At 44.6% G+C, this 18,599-nt stretch overlaps 2 protein-coding genes across 3 annotated transcripts in view; both read left to right on the plus strand.

Moving 5' to 3' along the window:
• Positions 1-1,019: 1,019 nt before the first annotated feature.
• Positions 1,020-2,796, plus strand: LOC306931445 (cyclin-dependent kinase 11B-like; the record flags this gene model as incomplete). Its single annotated transcript, XM_079512847.1, is given in 4 exon segments — positions 1,020-1,031; positions 1,189-1,408; positions 1,411-1,591; positions 1,593-2,796. Coding segments are annotated over 4 exon segments (1,617 nt in total).
• Positions 2,797-5,096: 2,300 nt separating this feature from the next.
• The window catches only part of srbd1 (S1 RNA binding domain 1), a 96,108-nt gene continuing 82,605 nt past the window's right edge, over positions 5,097-18,599 (plus strand). For both annotated transcript variants that reach the window (XM_079512108.1, XM_079512107.1), the window contains exons 1-9: positions 5,097-5,321; positions 7,651-7,706; positions 7,882-8,368; positions 10,624-10,869; positions 11,179-11,345; positions 14,234-14,351; positions 14,993-15,131; positions 16,347-16,443; positions 16,755-16,947. In XM_079512108.1, the coding sequence (XP_079368234.1) occupies positions 7,651-7,706; positions 7,882-8,368; positions 10,624-10,869; positions 11,179-11,345; positions 14,234-14,351; positions 14,993-15,131; positions 16,347-16,443; positions 16,755-16,947 (1,503 nt within the window). In that variant the 5' untranslated portion in view covers positions 5,097-5,321. The remainder of the gene's footprint in view (positions 5,322-7,650; positions 7,707-7,881; positions 8,369-10,623; positions 10,870-11,178; positions 11,346-14,233; positions 14,352-14,992; positions 15,132-16,346; positions 16,444-16,754; positions 16,948-18,599) is intronic.

The following is an 18,599-nucleotide window of genomic DNA, read 5'->3' on the forward strand; positions in this document are numbered from 1 at the left end:
AGCCCTGTCTGCGTTGTGGAAGGTGCCAAACCATCGGCCCTGTCTTCGCTGTGCAAAGTGCAGGAAGACCCTGGCGCCTAGCAGCCATGATGGCCAGCCGTACTGCCATACTTATGTTATGAGTCTTTATGACAAATGTCTTTATGAGTCTTTATGACAAAGTCAATAACAGTATCCATAAGAGAGCACGCTAGAGATGTCAACATAAACATGAAACATTATTGCCTACCCCTCTGGTATAGCGATTCTACAGTAACGGTTAGCACAGTACAAAATATTAAAACAGCCTGAGTAAACTTACTGAGTAAGTACATGGAATAAATATTTCCTCATTCCTCTGCTGGGCTCTCCGTGCCCGGGTGACTCGGATCATGTTGCCTGTGGATGGTTCAATCAGGTGCCAAAACGCCACCAGGTGCTCGTAGGTAGCAAATCTTGGAGACAAATTAGGATTGTCATTGTTTAGAACCATGAGCAACGTTACACTTTCATGTAATGACATTTACATAAATAAATAATGCATATGAAATTGGTATGCTTTATGCAAATTATTCTCACCTTGTGAAGTTTCTAATCTGTGAGTCTGAGCCTTCAAATCGATGTAGCCCAAACCTATATTTCAGTGACAACTTCAAGTCCTCCACCTGCTTCTTCAGTTGAGTGATTTCATCCTTCATCTCAGGTTCAGGGGCTGTGCAGTAGTCGTGGTCACAACAAGGAACCTCCATCGCAGTTTCAGCATCACCATCCACGTCTCTGACAGTCTGATCTGGTTTGTTACGACCGCAGCATTTCTCCATCTGTTTACATAATAGACGCGGAAGTAAAGCGGAAGTGACAGCATGTGAAGAGGAATGCTCGACTCCGCCCCTTTCTAGACATTGAGCAACAGTGCTGCCTAGCAACGGTTTGCGCGAAAAAGCTGACGTCACCCGAATCAACACACTGTCTGTGTCCCTTTAATGCCCATATATGGAGATCTATGATAACATTGCTAGGCAACGGTTTGTGTACTGCTGATGTCAGACCAGGTGTGCTGAGTCAGTATGTCAGACAAACCTGCCTGTATAAAAGGGGAAGACAGACCATTAGATCACACAGAAAGATAAACCCTTACAACTTAATATTCTGCTGTAGTCACATCATAAACATCCCTGGATTGTAAAAGACGGATATCTCTGGTTAAAGACACCCCAGAACCAGACATTGCACCACCGGGGGGCGCTGCCTGACGAATACGGAGACAAGGCCAAACAGAGCCACCTTAGCCGCAGTCCCAACCAAGCCCCTCGGGACAGATCGGAGCACAGTGAGCCACGGAGAAGTGGAAGCGAGGTCTCCAAGGAGGACAGGCTCGAGGACAAAGACCCGCTGGCCAACCTGGAGGACATCAGTGACATTGAACGCAAGACGAGGAAGGGGAGGAGGAGGAGGAAGACGAGGAGGAGTCGGGCTCTGTTTCAGGACGATCTGACCAGAGCGCAGAAGACGTGAGCGATGAGGAGCAGTCTGACGAGTTCAACGAGGAGACAGAGAATGGGAACCACATTCCTGCAGTCCCGGAGTCGCGTTTTGACCACGACACGGAGGACCCACTCCCGCTCCCCGACCCCCGAAGAGAACTACATCCCCGACTCTCCGCCCATCTCGCCCGTGGAGCTGAAGAAGGAGCTGCCCAAATATCTCCCCGCTCTACAGGGCTGCCGCAGTGTTGAGGAGTTCCAGTGTCTGAACCGTATAGAGGAGGGGACGTACGGTGTGGTGCACAGAGCCAAGGACAAAAAGACAGACGAGATCGTAGCCTTGAAGAGGCTGAAGATGGAGAAGGAGAAGGAAGGCTTCCCCATCACCTCGCTCCGTGAAATCAACACTATTCTGAAAGCACAGCACCCCAACATCGTCACAGTCAGGGAAATCGTGGTTGGAGGCAATATGGACAAGATCTACATTGTTATGAACTACGTGGAGCATGACCTCAAGAGTCTCATGGAGACGATGAAGCAGCCCTTCTTACCAGGCGAAGTCAAGACCCTTCTGATTCAGCTGCTGAGAGGTGTCCGCCATCTGCACGACAACTGGATCCTCCACCGTGACCTGAAGACCTCCAACCTGCTGCTGAGTCACAAAGGCATACTCAAGATCGGAGACTTCGGTTTGGCCCGGGAATACGGATCTCCGCTGAAGCCCTACACGCCTGTGGTGGTGACGCTGTGGTACCGCTCTCCAGAACTGCTGCTGGGAGCCAAGGAGTACTCCACAGCTGTAGACATGTGGTCAGTGGGCTGCATATTTGGCGAGCTCCTCACCCAGAAACCGTTTTTTCCTGGAAAATCCGAAATTGACCAAATTAACAAGATCTTTAAGGATTTGGGGTCGCCCAGTGAGAAGATTTGGCCGGGCTACAACGAGCTCCCCGCTGTGAAGAAGATGACTTTCACAGAGTACCCCTACAACAACCTGCGAAAGCGCTTCGGCGCGCTGCTCTCCGACCAATGCTTTGACCTCATGAACAAGTTCCTCACCTATTGTCCCAGTAAGAGGATTCTGTCGGACGAGGCGCTGAAGCACGAGTACTTCCGCGAGACCCCGCTGCCCATCGACCCCTCCATGTTCCCCACCTGGCCGGCCAAGAGCGAGCAGCAGAGGGTGAAGAGAGGCACCAGTCCTCGCCTGCCCGAGGGAGGCCTGGGCTACAGTCAGCTGGGCGACGATGACCTCAAAGACACAGGCTTCCATCTGACCAGCAGCAACCAGGGAGCTTCGGCCGTGGGCCCGGGCTTCATTCTCAAATTCTGAGGGGACCGCGGTTGGCTGGATCACTCACCGTGGCCTGCATGGTTGTAGTATGGCGCCTTCATTCAAAAAGCGCTTTTCAATATGCGAACCAGCCTAGATGGACAGTTAAGGAATCATGAGAGGGGAACTTCTGCTGGGAATTTTACTCATTCAGTTCTGTTGAACATTGTCCTCATTCAGTTCTGTTGGAAGGCAAACTCGGTTCCCATTGGGAGGAGGTTGGACTCACTCAGTTCTGTTTGGAACTTGGACTCATTCAGTTCTGTTTGGAACTTGGACTCACTCAGTTCTGTTTGGAACTGTTTGGAACAGCACCATTATGTCCTGGGGGTGAATGATGATGACAAATCTTAACTAAAATGGTCAAGACTGTTTGCCACACACAACAGGGTTGGGTTAGCTAAAGACCTTGTTAGAATTTCCAGAAATCTTCTTCGTTTTCGTGGGGGGTGGGGGGGGGGATTATTGCCCAAGAGGTGTGACTAGGAAGCAGCCACAGCAGGGGGCCTTGCATATTTAAGTTGGTACAATTCGGACCTCTACATACCGGTAGATTTGCTGATTACAGGCTGGTAAACAACCGTATTCACCCGTAAATTTACTGGATTTACATGGCCTCTACATTTAGTATATCTGCCCATAATCCTTTTGCGCAGTGCTGCATATATACTTTCACAATTTCTCATTTGTGACATTTCATATATTTTAGGGACTTCTACTCAAGTGAATTTGTTATAATTTCCCCACCCTTGCATAAGTGAAGTCAAAATAAAACTAATCTGTTTGATACTGTAGATTTCATTTAGGACTGCTTTATTTCCTCCCATTTGGGAAACCATATACGTTTAGTGCCATAACTCCATGAGTATTCAAGCTACAGTAACACAATTGGTATTGCTGGATTCAGTAGAACCACACCATACAAGCCCTCCTATGTGTTGCTATGACAATCCATGTCAGAGTCACTACAAAGTAAAGAAGACACTCTACATAGATTTACATTTCCGCCTATTGTAGGTATGTGTTCAAATGTCTATATCTCATATTTACATTCACATATTGACATTATTCTTTTTCTAGAATGTAGTACTTCAAGTATGCCAAGTTGTAAACCTCTCAGAGCTTCCATTGTGACTATACATGAGTTTATATGCCTTAATCCCCAGACGGAAAGGCTGTATTTTTACTTTGGGGTGTATAACTTTAAATATCAATTTCACCACTTTTGCAGTAAAATATTTTTATACAAGAATCCATTTCATGTATTGGAGGCCTTAGAGATGAGGAAAAACTATGTTGTGTTTCGTCCTAAGCCCAGTAGGGGTATCTCAAAAACTAAACTTTTTGACTGTTCGTCACAGGACTATAAGCCGTGCTACGCTGGTCTGCGCTGATGATCTGCTGCTGTGGATTATATTATAGACATGTAAAGACCTCTATATTGATCTAGTGTTTTTACTTCTCGTTTCAGTTGTAACAGGTTATTTTTTACAGTACCCATGTTGCAGTTCTTTGCTATATTTTACTTGTCACGTATGTTGAAATTGTATATTAATGTATTTAATTGCTTACAGTACTCCCACCCCCAAACACAAAAAGGAGGACTGTCTCTGGTAAAATAATAAATACCAACATTTGCACTCAAAGCACTAATGGAAATAAGCTTTCAAGATTTTTTTGTGTTTTATCCCTTTGACAAAATTATGTAGCCTATATAGTTAGTTAGTTAGTTAATTAGTTAGTAGCCTATATGGTCCTGCATGTGCCCTTTGTTTGTCAATAAGAATATCAGTCAAGAACCTCTCTGTCTATCCCCTGTACTGCTGGTGATGGGAAAGTAGTCTAGTAGTCAGGTGACAGGTCTTGCATCTACAATTAACATGTCCTTACTGTATCTCATCATCATCAGTGTTTTATTTCCCCTGAGTGAGTAATGTTTTATTCGTCCCGGGCTGCAGTGTGCTGCTACTGATGGTCCTGCGTTCCCCTTTGCACTGTTGACGGTGGCTGCATGATGTCCTCAAGTGACACTGATTTACATGACATCACCATTATTTTCAATTTGATGAAAATGATAGTGATGATGTCATTGAGTAATGGTCTGAACTGTCCACAGCCCACCTCAGACTGTCTGATTCAAGATGGCACAATTTCTGTTTACTGTACTTGCAAAGTTGCACAAGTAGACAGAAATTGAGCCATCTTGAATGAGCATGTTGAGCCTGAGGAGGACCGATACTGCATTAACCTCGCATCACCAGGCTTGAAGCTGATGTTGGAAATGAGTGAAATGCTCCTTTAAGACGAAGCGGCGCGGTGATTGGTTGGAGCCAGTGTTGCAGGAAGTAGAGCCGGAGAAACTTGTGTGTTATGATTTTCTTTTTGAATGCGAACGAAAATAAAAGCCTGCCAGCCTGGGTACCGAGGCTGTGTATGGAGCCAGCATCTTGTGAGCCAGCAGGGTGATGAAGAACACTTTATAAGTGAACGTTAACAAATTAGATTTCTTCAGCGCGACACACAAGGTACACATGCTCTGCTATTACAATACCGAAGCAGATATTAAATTAACTCACACTTAGGCTAGCTACTGCTAGTTAGCTAAAACGAAGCGCCCATTCGAAAGAAAAGCTAATATACTGACAGAACCTCAGCTAGACGAGCTAGTATATTTATTTAATACTCTTTCACTTTAGCCTTTTTTGTCATTGACTTTTGACCAAACAATGTCCACCTGTCTAATGTTTTTATGTTTATTTAAATAATCTACAAGGTTACATCCTTTACAAGAATCATTGGAACTGAATATATGTAGACTACTACTAACGTAGTACTTATTGACCCTCAATTGACAGGTGTCATTAATTACCCCAGTGCAGTTGCAACGCACGTACATACGCACCTGTCAATTAGTGCCCCATACCGTCATTAGTGCCCTAGCTCTGGTCCATAGCCCTAATGCTTAATTCTGCAATCATTAGGGCTATGGAATCAGAGCCATTAGTGCCCCATACCTTAGGGGCAGCGGTGGCCGAACGGTTTGCGGAGCGGTCTTGTTATCGGAAGGTCGCCAGTTCGAATCCCCGGACCGGCACGTTAATATTACCACCGCTGAAGTGCCCTTGAGCAAGGCATTGAACCCCTACCATGAAATGTTCTATGAGCAGGGTCTGGCTGTAAACAAGCATCTAGAGCTTAGTCCATTCACCCTGGGTAAACAAAGAACTTTGCTTTGCTTTGCTTTATGTGCTCACTGGAGGACATGTGGTCTGTGTGAAACTTGGGAAAGTGGAGACATTACACTTCGTTTTCTGCCAGAGCCTTCAAGTGGATATGGTAGTAGCTGTTAATAGCTATTATATCTGACCCCAAATCCTATCAATGAATTAATGGGTGAACATAATTATGCATGCAGACCTACAACTTTTGTAATGTAGGCCTATGTAATATCACAGCCACTACTAACTACTACTAACAGCACTACTGTAGTAGTTGTACCAGAGGCGAATACTTGTTACTTGCGCATGCAGAGCGCGCAAGTAATAGTTTTCGTCCATGTCGCCGTTTGATGCGTATGCGCCGTGCCAGCATATGACGTAATGACTACTTGTGCTTGATATGGCAGTGGTGTCAGATTACATACATGTATACATAGGGGCATTACCTTTAATCCTCCCGACACTAAAACATATCGTCATTACGTCACCATCGAAAACCAATTACACCCTGGCATTGGGTCCTTTAATCCACATCTTTATTACGTCATCATTGAGAGCTAGTTATACCAGTTATACCCTGACGTCATATGCTGCTATGATACATACGCATCAAACGGGGCGCAAAGTAACCACAGTATACCGCTAATCAACTTACAAATTACATATACATATACATAGAGGCATTTCCTTTCCACCTTTCACCTTTCCTTTAATCCACCCAACACTGATTGACATATACGTCACCATCGAAAGCCGATTAATCCACATCTTTAGTTTATTACGTCATCATTGAGAGCTAGTTATACCAGTTATACCTGACGTCATATGCTGCTACGATACATACGCATCAAACGGGGCGCAGAGTAACCACAGTATACAGCTAATCAACTTACAAATTACATATACATATACATAGAGGCATTTCCTTTAATCCACCCGACACTGATCGACATATACATCACCATCGAAAGCCGTCTCTTACCATACTTAACAATACTACTTTTTTACCTCCAAAAACTAGGTACGTAGCAAATAGCTAAACCTAATAATTCAATATTTCAAACGTTCTTTCACAGAGAAGATGAGATTTGACAGTTTGTAGCGGTCGACAGTACTTGCGCGCTCTGCTTGCGCACTAGTAGGCCATTTATGGCCTACTTGTGTGCAACAAGCAAGTAGGCACTCGACAGATTGCAGTTCTAGTTTTAACTGTCATGGGTGCCCCCCCGCCAGGTTTTATTTTATTTTGTTGGGTAATTCATTGTAGACAAGTGAGAAAGAAAGGCTACTGTACTGCAACTTTTATACTCTACCTGGCAGTTTAAAACAAAAGCCACCATAGTAGCATGTGAATGCCTGTGCCCGTAAAGGTGTGACTACTGTGACAAAATGACAGTCATGGGGGAGGGAAGCTTAGCGGTTCCTATTTTCTTCATGGCTGCTCAAGCACTGACGCACCCACATAGTCTGCGCCGCTGAGTTGTACTTTTACAGTACACTATGTGGTGCATAATTAACGTTTTGTTTCTGGATTGATTGATTGATTGATTGGTCTGCTAAGAGGATTGAAACCCAAGAAAGCCTATGGTTTCTTTCCATTGGGGTACTTAATTCACCTTTTATTTTGTCCCAACAGATGAACAGAAGACCAAGAACCAAAGTAGTAGAGTATACAGAGGAGGAAACAGACCTGTGGGTGACATTTCTGTTATTTTCTGTCCTTTTATGTCCTATTCAAAAATATAGACTATATTAATAGAATGAATATAGACCACTCCTGATTTGTCAGAGTATACATTTCAGATATCTTCATTGGAATTTCCTCTGTGTGGCACATATGGCGCTAAATATTCTGTTCAATCAACAGGTCCTTCTCCCAGATCGGGAGTAGTGAAGAGGATGAAATTGAGGAATGGAGACCACCAGAGGCCAAGGTTAAAATACCCGCTAAACCCAAGGAACCCAAAGTGCCCAAAACACCCAAGGAACCAAAGCCCAGAGCTCCACGCAAGCCTGCAGTGCCTAAAGAACCCAAGCCCAGAGCTCCGCGCAAACCTGCAGTGCCTAAAGAACCCAAGCCTAGAGCTCCGCGCAAACCTGCAGTGCCTAAAGAACCCAAGCCCAGAGCACCGCGTAAACCACCTGCCACCAAGGTCCCCAAGGAGCCCGGAGCTGCCACCGTCACTGAGGTCCTCAAGGAGCCCGGAGCTGCCACCGTCACTGGGAAAAAGAGGAAGAAGACAGATGAAGAGGTCCAAGGAGAGGAGGACGATGAGGGAGGGAGACAGACAGGCGCCCCCCCAGAAGGAGACAGAGCGGGAGAGGAGCAGCACAGTAATAGAATGAAGGAAGAGGTAAGACTGACAGCGTTTTAACCACTTGTATACTTCAGTCGCCGGTTCATAACAGTAACTGTTCTAAATGATGTACTGTCATAGTGATGAATATGATAAATCACACTTTCTTTGTTGCTGTTATGTCACTTATGGAATGTTTTGTGAAATCCTTTTCTTAATGTAACTTTCCTGTTCTAATCTGGATTTGAACCCGGGCCTCCTCTGCAAGTGCTGACACAGGATTGTGTCAAAAACTTCAAAACTCCAAAACAAGTGTCATGTATCTAGTCCGTGTCTAGCCTGGCTCCAGCCCCTGAATCGCTAGCCACACACCGAAAATGTGTACGAAATTAAAATTCGTGTCAGGCTAGTTCGTGTCCTCAGTTTTTACATAACATTACCTTTTCACTGAAACTTTGTTTTAATACTAAATCATCTCATGCATGAACGTTGAATGCGTGTGAACTGAGGTCCTCCTCGCTCGTGTATTAGTCAGTTCACAATGGAACAGTGGAACAAATTTGTTTCAACTTGAATGTGATGTTTTTGGAAGAACAGTACCAAGCATAATGACACGATGCAGGACACATGGATTTACACAGTGAGAGTTTATAAATGTTTTATAACGTTTTGCTTTCTTTATTCAAGATAAAGGAATGTGACACAAATTAATATTGTTGTATTCAAGCCATCATCAGGAGGTGATTCAATTATACAAAAGCGTAATTTAGGGGGTGAAGGTCTCTGGTCTCATAACTGGATGCTGCATCTCATTTGCATTGCATTTGTAAGTTGTAACCTCCTGATCTGTTCCTTTGATAAAATGTTAATTCCAACCTTGCCAACCCAGACTGCTGGTTCAGTATGCACCAGCTGCACATCGATCCAACATTTATCTCACTCAATGTAGCTAATGTGCGCTACCAGTGCATCATTCCAAGCAGGTGTGGTAAATGTGCGTGCCATCAATGTGCGCCGAGCGTGGGGTCAAACTCAAAACAGACTTTGTGGCAGCAGCGAAGAGTGAGCAACATCTGCAGAATGTTCAGATTCATATTTTGACGTTAAATGGTTTGCATTTAATTTTTATGAACCCTAACGTCTACTGCAGGTGTAGGCTGCTTCGTGGCAATACAGATGACACATCCGTGCTCTCTGGTCCCCTTGACTCTGTCTCTCTGTTTGCATATCTGTCTGTATTTCTTCCTCTCAGCATCAACCTTTATTCAAAAACCCATCTATCCTTCCACCCCCCCCCCCCCCCCCCCTCTACTTTCTTTGTGACTCTGTGTTGTTCTCTCTGTCTCATAGAGGGTGTCATTCACTGACTCTGTTGTTCTCTCTGTCTCATAGAGGGTGTCATTCTCATAGAGGGTAGTGTTCTCTCTGTCTCATAGAGGGTGTCATTCTCATAGAGGGTAGTGTTCTCTCTGTCTCATAGAGGGTGTCATTCTCATAGAGGGTAGTGTTCTCTCTGTCTCATAGAGGGTGTCATTCTCATAGAGGGTAGTGTTCTCTCTGTCTCATAGAGGGTGTCATTCACTGACTCTGTTGTTCTCTCTGTCTCATAGAGGGTGTCATTCTCATAGAGGGTAGTGTTCTCTCTGTCTCATAGAGGGTGTCATTCACTGACTCTGTTGTTCTCTCTGTCTCATAGAGGGTGTCATTCTCATAGAGGGTAGTGTTCTCTCTGTCTCATAGAGGGTGTCATTCTCATAGAGGGTAGTGTTCTCTCTGTCTCATAGAGGGTGTCATTCTCATAGAGGGTAGTGTTCTCTCTGTCTCATAGAGGGTGTCATTCTCATAGAGGGTAGTGTTCTCTCTGTCTCATAGAGGGTGTCATTCTCATAGAGGGTAGTGTTCTCTCTGTCTCATAGAGGGTGTCATTCTCATAGAGGGTAGTGTTCTCTCTGTCTCATAGAGGGTGTCATTCTCATAGAGGGTAGTGTTCTCGCTGTCTCATAGAGGGTGTCATTCACTGACTCTGTGTTGTTCTCGCTGTCTCATAGAGGGTGTCATTCTCATAGAGGGTGGTGTTCTCTCTGTCTCATAGAGGGTGTCATTCTCATAGAGGGTGGTGTTCTCTCTGTCTCATAGAGGGTGTCATTCTCATAGAGGGTAGTGTTCTCTCTGTCTCATAGAGGGTGTCATTCTCATAGAGGGTGGTGTTCTCTCTGTCTCATAGAGGGTGTCATTCTCATAGAGGGTGTTGTTCTCTCTGTCTCATAGAGGGTGTCATTCTCATAGAGGGTGTTGTTCTCTCTGTCTCATAGAGGGTGTCATTCACGCTGTCAGAGGCACCCCGGCAAGGTGTCCGTGCAGGTGAGAGCTCGTCCGGATTGGCGCTGAAGGCCACGAAGAAAGAGGAGCCATCCGAGGAGGAGGACTTCACATTTGACATGCCCTCCCCTAAAAAACAGAAGTGCTCCGGCACCCCCCAGGGGCAATCTTCTGCACTGCCATCTTCCACTGCAGCAGTCCTAAAAAATGAACTCAACATGAACTGGGACCTCATAGAGGTACTGTATTGTGTCCAATGTCAAAACATATAATCATATATACAGTATAATACAAAATATTAAAAAAATGAATTGCAGTAGTAAAAATAATAGTACCATTAATTAAGCCCACAATTAATAAATAATTAAAGGTAAAGAGTAAAGGTACTTTCAGATGGGCATCGATTAATGCAGGCGTTGTCGCCTGGATCAATGACAGGTCTGCTCAAGAGGGGCGACAACGCAAGCGTAAAAAATCAAATGATTTACGATAGCAATACTTTTGCATTTACTTCATGGCATGTATCTGTGTGTGCCTTCCTCCTCCAGGTCCTTTCCACTCTAACGTGTGTGCAACGCTGGGTTTGTGTGAACATCGTGAAGCTGTTGAGGGAGGAGAACACTGTGCCGTTCATGGTGCGTTACCGCAAAGAAATGATCAACCACATGGATGCGGATGCTGTCCGGGATGTCCAGCTGGTGTTGGACGAGTTGTGGTAGGGCTCCCTACATTCTGAGGCAGTGTTTACAGTATGGCCAGAGAGTTGATTGCAAATGTATGTTTCGCAAATATGTAATCTATATATACATATGATGAAAAGAGAAAAGAGAGTTTAGCCAGAAGGCAAAGCTCTCTGTCTACCGAGCAATCTTCGTTCCTACTCTCACCTATGGTCATGAAGTGTGGGTCATGACCAAAAGAATAAGGTTGCGAATACAAGCGGCCGAAATGAGTTTTCTTCGACGGGTGGCTGGCATCTCCCTTAGAGATAGGGTGAGAAGTTCAGTCACACGAGAGAGACTCGGAGTAGAACCGCTGCTCCTTCGCCTGGAAAGGAGCCAGCTTAGGTGGTTCGGGCATCTGGTTAGGATGCCTCTCGGGTGTCTCCCTAGGGAGGTCCTCGACGCACGTCCCACTGGGAGGAGACCCCGGGGCAGACCAAGGTGCAGTTGGAGGAAACGCATCGACTCACTGGCCTTGGAACGTCTCGGAATCCCCCAGAAGGAAGTCACTAATGTTGCTCTGGAGAGGGAAGTCTGGAGCACTCTGGTGGAGCTGTTGCCCCTGCGACCCGACTACGGATAACTTTAAGCTGTTGAAGATGGATGGATGGATATATACATATATCGGTCTCTCTCTTTCATTTGTAAACAGAGCTATATCACATTGCAAAAACTAGCTTATAAAACCACAAAAATGTCCATTTGTTGTTAGGAATTATAGTAATACACAATTACACATTAGACTGGTACAGAAACAAAATAGCAGTAATCTTTCTAGGATTTGGCAGGCATTTGATGCAAAGGTTTTTGGAACAAATGGGAGCAAGTATTTAAAATAGTACACAAATCGAAGCAGCAGTTTTCAAAATGTATTTTTTTAAAGGTAGTTGGCTCTGTTCATAATAAGTAGTTCTATGTCTGGAATCGACTCGGTACAGATACTGCAGGAATAAGATATTGTATGATAGCAGTCCTTAATATAAGGTCTGGTCACTGTATCCCATTGGACACCCTTCTCCTGTCACAACTTCTCATGAATCTTGCTGTTGCTTTATGCTGTGTGTACATTATTTGTGTACCTGATATTGACATCAGTAATAAAGGATCAGCAGGTGATAATTGAACATTGAATTATATACCTTTTCAGAGCAATGCCTACTGTCTTTCCATTACAAAATGATTAATAATCAGAACAATGTACTCAGACATTAGCCATCAGTCACAGAGTTCATAGGGCTCCAAAGTCAAATGGAGGAGAAACATGCCCCCCTGCCCCATTAATACCCAGTATAGTCTGAGATCAATTTCCCCAACTCCTCAAAAAAAAAATAGAATTGCAGATGTAAAACTGTCAAACGTTTCAGTGAAAAACTAAGGGATAATGGGTTCAACACAACAGTAGTCTCAAATTACTGGACCACAATTTTATGGAACAGCTGTGTAGGCATCTTATCTGTTTTCAAAATTGGACAAAGAAGTGGCGTTATTGCAATCAATCCCTGGAGGAAAAAAACTAAACTAAACACTTTATTTTTTGTTTACTGGCAGACAAAGTCTCCACACTACATTTTAGTGCTGAGTACAGCGATTGAGAGTCACACATTACACAGCGGAGTCACACATTACCAGATAAAAATAAAGGAGCTGCAAAAGAAAAATCAGAAATATTTTATTTCCTGAGTTTAGTACTGGTATCATTCTCCAACGGATTCATATGTTATCACTGCATTAAATACACATTATCAACCGTTATCAGGACGTTGGAATAATGTATGGCCATATTGTCCATACTGACGTTGTTTTCAGCGATGGCGCTCGGCTGTGTTCACTTGGACTGCACGCATGCAGAGCGGTGCAGACATAACCTGACTCCGCCTGCCACCATCTGGCGGAGTCAGGTTAGTGCAGACATGTCGGGGGCATGGAAAGTATTCTGTGCCTATCGGTGCGTAACTCGAATGGCGCTGAGTCGGCTCTGGTGGCCGTCACAACGCTCGGCATGGCGCCTCACGTGGCTCAAGGCCACCAGAGGCCACGGTGCGGTCATGGTCACAAAAAGCAAGCTCTCCCTAGCGTGTCAGTAGTTTCACTTCTGCGTTTCCCAGTAATGTGTGATTATCACATATTGGCTCTATTCCAAGGTCCTGATCACATATTCTTGATTATAGGCTGATAACATTCCAAGCGGGTGCATTCTCACCACAAAGGAAATATATGTGTGGTGAGAATGTGAGATTGAGGCGTTTTGGTTCAACATTATCATTAGGGAATAGGGATCTGCCAATACCTAGACTTGATCCAATCTTTATATTCTACAGTACATAAACCAGCTGCAGAGTGCACACAAAGTTAGTCGGACAAATACAATTTAAGGTATATTGAACACATTATTTGGAACACTTAATGTATGTAATTAAAATGTCTCAATAAATTGCTGTCTTGTCGGTAATGTCTTAATGACAGCTGAGCTCACGTACATGTAGACTGAGTACAATGGGATTGAATGTATAAAACCTAATATGGCCATTCATAACCAGTGGTAAGTCTATTGCTGGCCACTAGATGGTGATAGCAGTCAAGCTATAAGTCCTGGGGTGCAAGTCTGTGTGGACACTGAACAGTATTAGATTTGGATACTTGAATGCCATGCTGTTGATGTATTGTTGCAATTACTGATCTGGTCTACACTGTGTGTGTGTGTGTGTGTGTGTGTGTGTGTGTGTGTGTGTGTGTGTGTGTGTGTGTGTGTGTGTGTGTGTGTGTGTGTGTGTGTGTGTGTGTGTGTGTGTGTGTGTGTGTGTGTGTGTGTGTGTGTGTGTGTGTGTGTGTGTGTGTGTGTGTGTGTGTGTGTGTGTGTGTGTGTGTGTGTGCGCGTTTGTAGTGCTCTAGCGAAGAAGACCCAGTCTGTGATTCAGACCCTGAATAAAGACGGTATTCTCACGTCTGAGCTAGAACACAATCTGAGGAGCTGCAGATCCGCTGATGAACTAGACCATGTGGTTGGTTGGACACGCAAGCATGCATGCACGCACGCGCGCGCGCACGCACACACACACACACACACACTCACAAGGCATATTAAAGTGTCTGTGAAGTTCACAATGCAGCAGCTGCCATTAGACTATGGTGCTGTTTGATGCAAATGAGTTAAGGTCATACAGAGGTCCTGTGGAAGCCTGGGAGGGATGTCTATGGATGTCACTAACGAACAGTTTTGCAATCATTTAGCTGATATCATTATTTGGTTAATTAACGGTTATTAAAATGAGATGCACATGCAGATTAGACAAACCAACGGACCGACATGCGGAAACAACAGTCGGACATGTGGTCGCACATGCGCTGCTCCCGTGCTTGCGGTTAGGGTTATTAGGTTGGGGTTTGAGCCTTGAGGTAGGTTGTCGGTCTAATGACAGTCTGACCAATAGTATGTCTAAACTAAAGCCTGTTCCCATTAAAACAACACATTGTATTAATTCTGTAGTCGCCTAAGGCTGAAATACAGTTATGATGACCCACATACAGTACCTAACTCGAAATGAAAAATGCATATACAGAATGAACATTTATCAGAGCATTAAAAATAGTCTTGTCAGTGTGTGACTGTTTGTGTGTGTCTCTGCCTCTCCTCTCTGTGCAGTACTCTCCCTATAAGAAAGGCAGTAAGCTAAGTAAGGCACGCAGGGCCAGAGAGCTGGGTCTGGAAGATGCTACTCTATTGCTGCTGGACAAACCACACACACTGGACCTGCGTGGTTGGGTTAAACCAGGCACTGAAGGTAAGACATGCAAGCGTATACAAACAGTGGACACGTGCACAGTAAAATCCTCAGTGATGGTTGCTTGGGTGGCGCAGGCGTAACATTCCTGTCCACTACCTCGGAGTCCCTGGTTTTGAAGCTTCTGTGGTGCCTCAGGTTTACCGGGCACCCATGTTTGCGGGCGGATGTCCCCGGACGAGTGGGCAAATTTATTTTGGCTTAATATTATTGTTACTACTGTTAGGTTCTTTGCTTACGCATAATTCATGATTCATGACTTTTGGGTGGTGCTATATTCAGCTATAGTGTAGATTTTCGTCTTACACAAACATTAAATTCCCTTTGACAATGAATGGAGAATTTACGTCATATGTGTAAGTGTGAGCTAATCGGCTGGGTATGTCGGTGGGAATCCTTGGCCAATAAGGGACCACCATTCTCGATGATGATTAAAGCGCCCCTCACTTCACACAGGTGTGATTTGTTTTGTCCACGTTTGCTGAACTGAATGCCTAAATAGTCAATTATAACCCAGAGGTAGCGATGATTTTGTAATGAGCCACTAATATCGACGTCATGTTCAAACACCTCAACCTGAGCCTCGATTCAGAGAAAAAAGGGTTTTTAAGGTCGCGGTTAAAGTGGCGGTGGACGGGGGGGGGGGGGGGGGGGGGATCATTTCATTGACGGACCACAGCGGAGCAGAGCGTTACCTAGCGACAGGGACGCTGCTAGACGGTGGATATCAGCGAGACCATTCTGAATCAATAAAAACCTAAAAAAAACCCATGTGAAACATGTAACGGCAGCGAGCGCCCTTGGGAAAAATCACGTGAAACACATCATCAGCAGTAAAAGAGTTAATCAAAGCCAATTCCTGCATGTTAATCTAGATACTTGCAATATAGTGCAAGTGAGGGAGTATGAGTACAAACTACATACATGGGCATTGTAATTAAATGTTGCATCTGTGTGACTTCTGACTGTTTATTTTATTGCCAGAAGATGGCAGTAACAGTCCACACACAGCATAGTTTTCACTTACTGTGTGTGTGTGTGTGTGTGTGTGTGTGTGTGTGTGTGTGTGTGTGTGTGTGTGTGTGTGTGTGTGTGTGTGTGTGTGTGTGTGTGTGTGTGTGTGTGTGTGTGTGTGTGTGTGTGTGTGTGTGTGTGTGTGTGTGTGTGTGTGTGTGTGTGTGTGTGTGTGTGTGTGTGTGTGTGTGTGTGTGTTAGGTTTGTCATCCGTGGAGGAGGTGTCTACAGGTGTGGAGCAGATTCTGGCTGACATGATAGCCAAAGACCCAGAGACGCTCACCTATGTGCGAAGGCTGTAAGCGCTCTCGTTCCCTCTTTTCTTATCAACTTACTTATGTTTTATTTGTCATATAGAAATTGTATTAATTAATTGCTGTTGTGCGCTGCCTGCCTCTATTACCCTCTGTAATTTTATGCACGATTTGTTTATTTATTTAGCACATAGTTATAAAAAAACAACAAAAGGGTATGGCACATCATACCTGATACATATGTGTATATATATATATATATATATATATATATATATATATATATATATATACACACACACACACACACACACACAGTGACACACACCCATCCATCTCTCCCTCTCTCTCTCAGGTGTGAGAACAGTTATGTGACCATCCAGTCGTCCGTGTCCAGATCGGCAGTGAAGGAGCAGAGTCAGAAACAGGCTCAGGGCCAGGCGGGGCCGGCTGCTTATAATAACAAGAACACGGCAGCCAAAGACTTTGACAAGTTCCACCTGTACCATGACTTCACGTGCAACGTCCAGCGCATTCAGCCTCATCAGGTAACACAGCCCAGCCCTGTTCATTACTGAACTGCTCTGTCTGTCTGCGTTAATTACTCTATGTGCCGTCTTAAAGTTTGTATTGTTGTTATTAATATTTTAAATTGATTATTCGGAAAAACAGGCTTTGTCAGTATTTTTGAGTCAAGGGTTTTGAGTGTTCCGGCACCTCACTAATGTACTGTATGGCCTTGTACACACATGTCGGACGGACATGCTCTGTTCCGTATGTGTTCCATGGCCGCCTCAATGCTTTTCCAAAGGAAGGCACATGGTTTGAACAAACACTTTTTGTTTGATTGCCCCCCTCCCCCCAATCAAACACAAGTGTTTGGTCAAACCACGTGACTTCCATTGGAAAAGCATTGGGGCGGCCATGAAACACAGGCAGAGCACAGAACATTTGTTCTTTATGTGTGTATGAAGCCTATGTGTGTGTCCACTTTACTTGATGCTCTTTGTTTAGGCTTTGCAAATCCAATACATTGAAATCACAATTTGGAGCTAATTATTCATAATTTGATCCAATTTGTGAAATAAATGTATAGAATGGATATTTTCGTTCATAAAAATGCTGTGCTTCCTTGTCAAACACAACATTTGTTCTATATGAAAATAATAATTTTCTGGAAAAGTAGGTGGCTGTGAACACGGAAGTAGGGTGCTTATAACCTACGTATACTTTAATATTTATGCTGAAAACCGAAGCTCTCTCAGTGCTTAACAATGAAATAGACCAAGCAGCATACTCACCGGCCACGTCTATCAGAGCCAAACGTTTTATGAACTCAGGTTCAGAAAGACAGACAGACAGACAGATGCACACACACTGTCGGAGCTACACACCTCCAAAGTTCTACATCTGTTTTCTTTAGACTTCTCTGTGGGTTGATTGGGTTCCAAATAGCCTCTTACCCTAGCCAAATGTTCTGTCTTTTTTTTGTCAGTTCAGGGTTTCTTTGCTTATAATACAGTATGATAGTAGAGAGGTAGGAAATTGAGGGCAGAAATGGGGGCAAACGCATGCAACACAGGTCTCCAGCTGAAATTGCACCGTGGACATTGCAATTGCACTGGAGACATTGCAGTCTAGTCACCTACTGGGCAAAAAGAAGCAATAATTTGCAAACATTTTATTTATTTATTTTGTATTATATTGTAATGTACTTTGTCTCACTCCATCTCTGACACACAGACACCTTACTGCATAGCACTTCTGAACGGCTAGCCATGTCAGTTGCAGTTAGCCTTGTCCCGTTTATCCTCTCTCTCTCTCTCTCTCTCTCTCTCTCTCTCTCTCTCTCCCCCCCCCTCCGCCTCCTTTCTCTCCCTCCTCTCTCTTGTCCTCTCCCCCTGCAGTGACTGGTGCTTTACTCAGAGTTCATGTGTCACCAGTGCTCCCATCAGCAGCTGGCTGCTTCTCTGCTGCCACCACCACTGTGCACACACACACACTCTGACAGCCCTGCCACTGTGCCCCACAGACACACACACATGCACACCCTCCAATTCCCTCTTTTAACATATGTGACATGTCCCCTGTCGACATGCCATTGGATTAGGAGGCTTTGATTGACAGGTGCCCTCCTGCTTTGACAGCTACCGCTGCCAGGCCTCAATGTGGCGGGCCCTCAGAGGGAGAGAGAGAAAGA

Source organism: Electrona antarctica (genome assembly GCF_951216825.1).
Source record: "Electrona antarctica genome assembly, chromosome: 10".
NCBI lineage: Eukaryota > Metazoa > Chordata > Actinopteri > Myctophiformes > Myctophidae > Electrona > Electrona antarctica.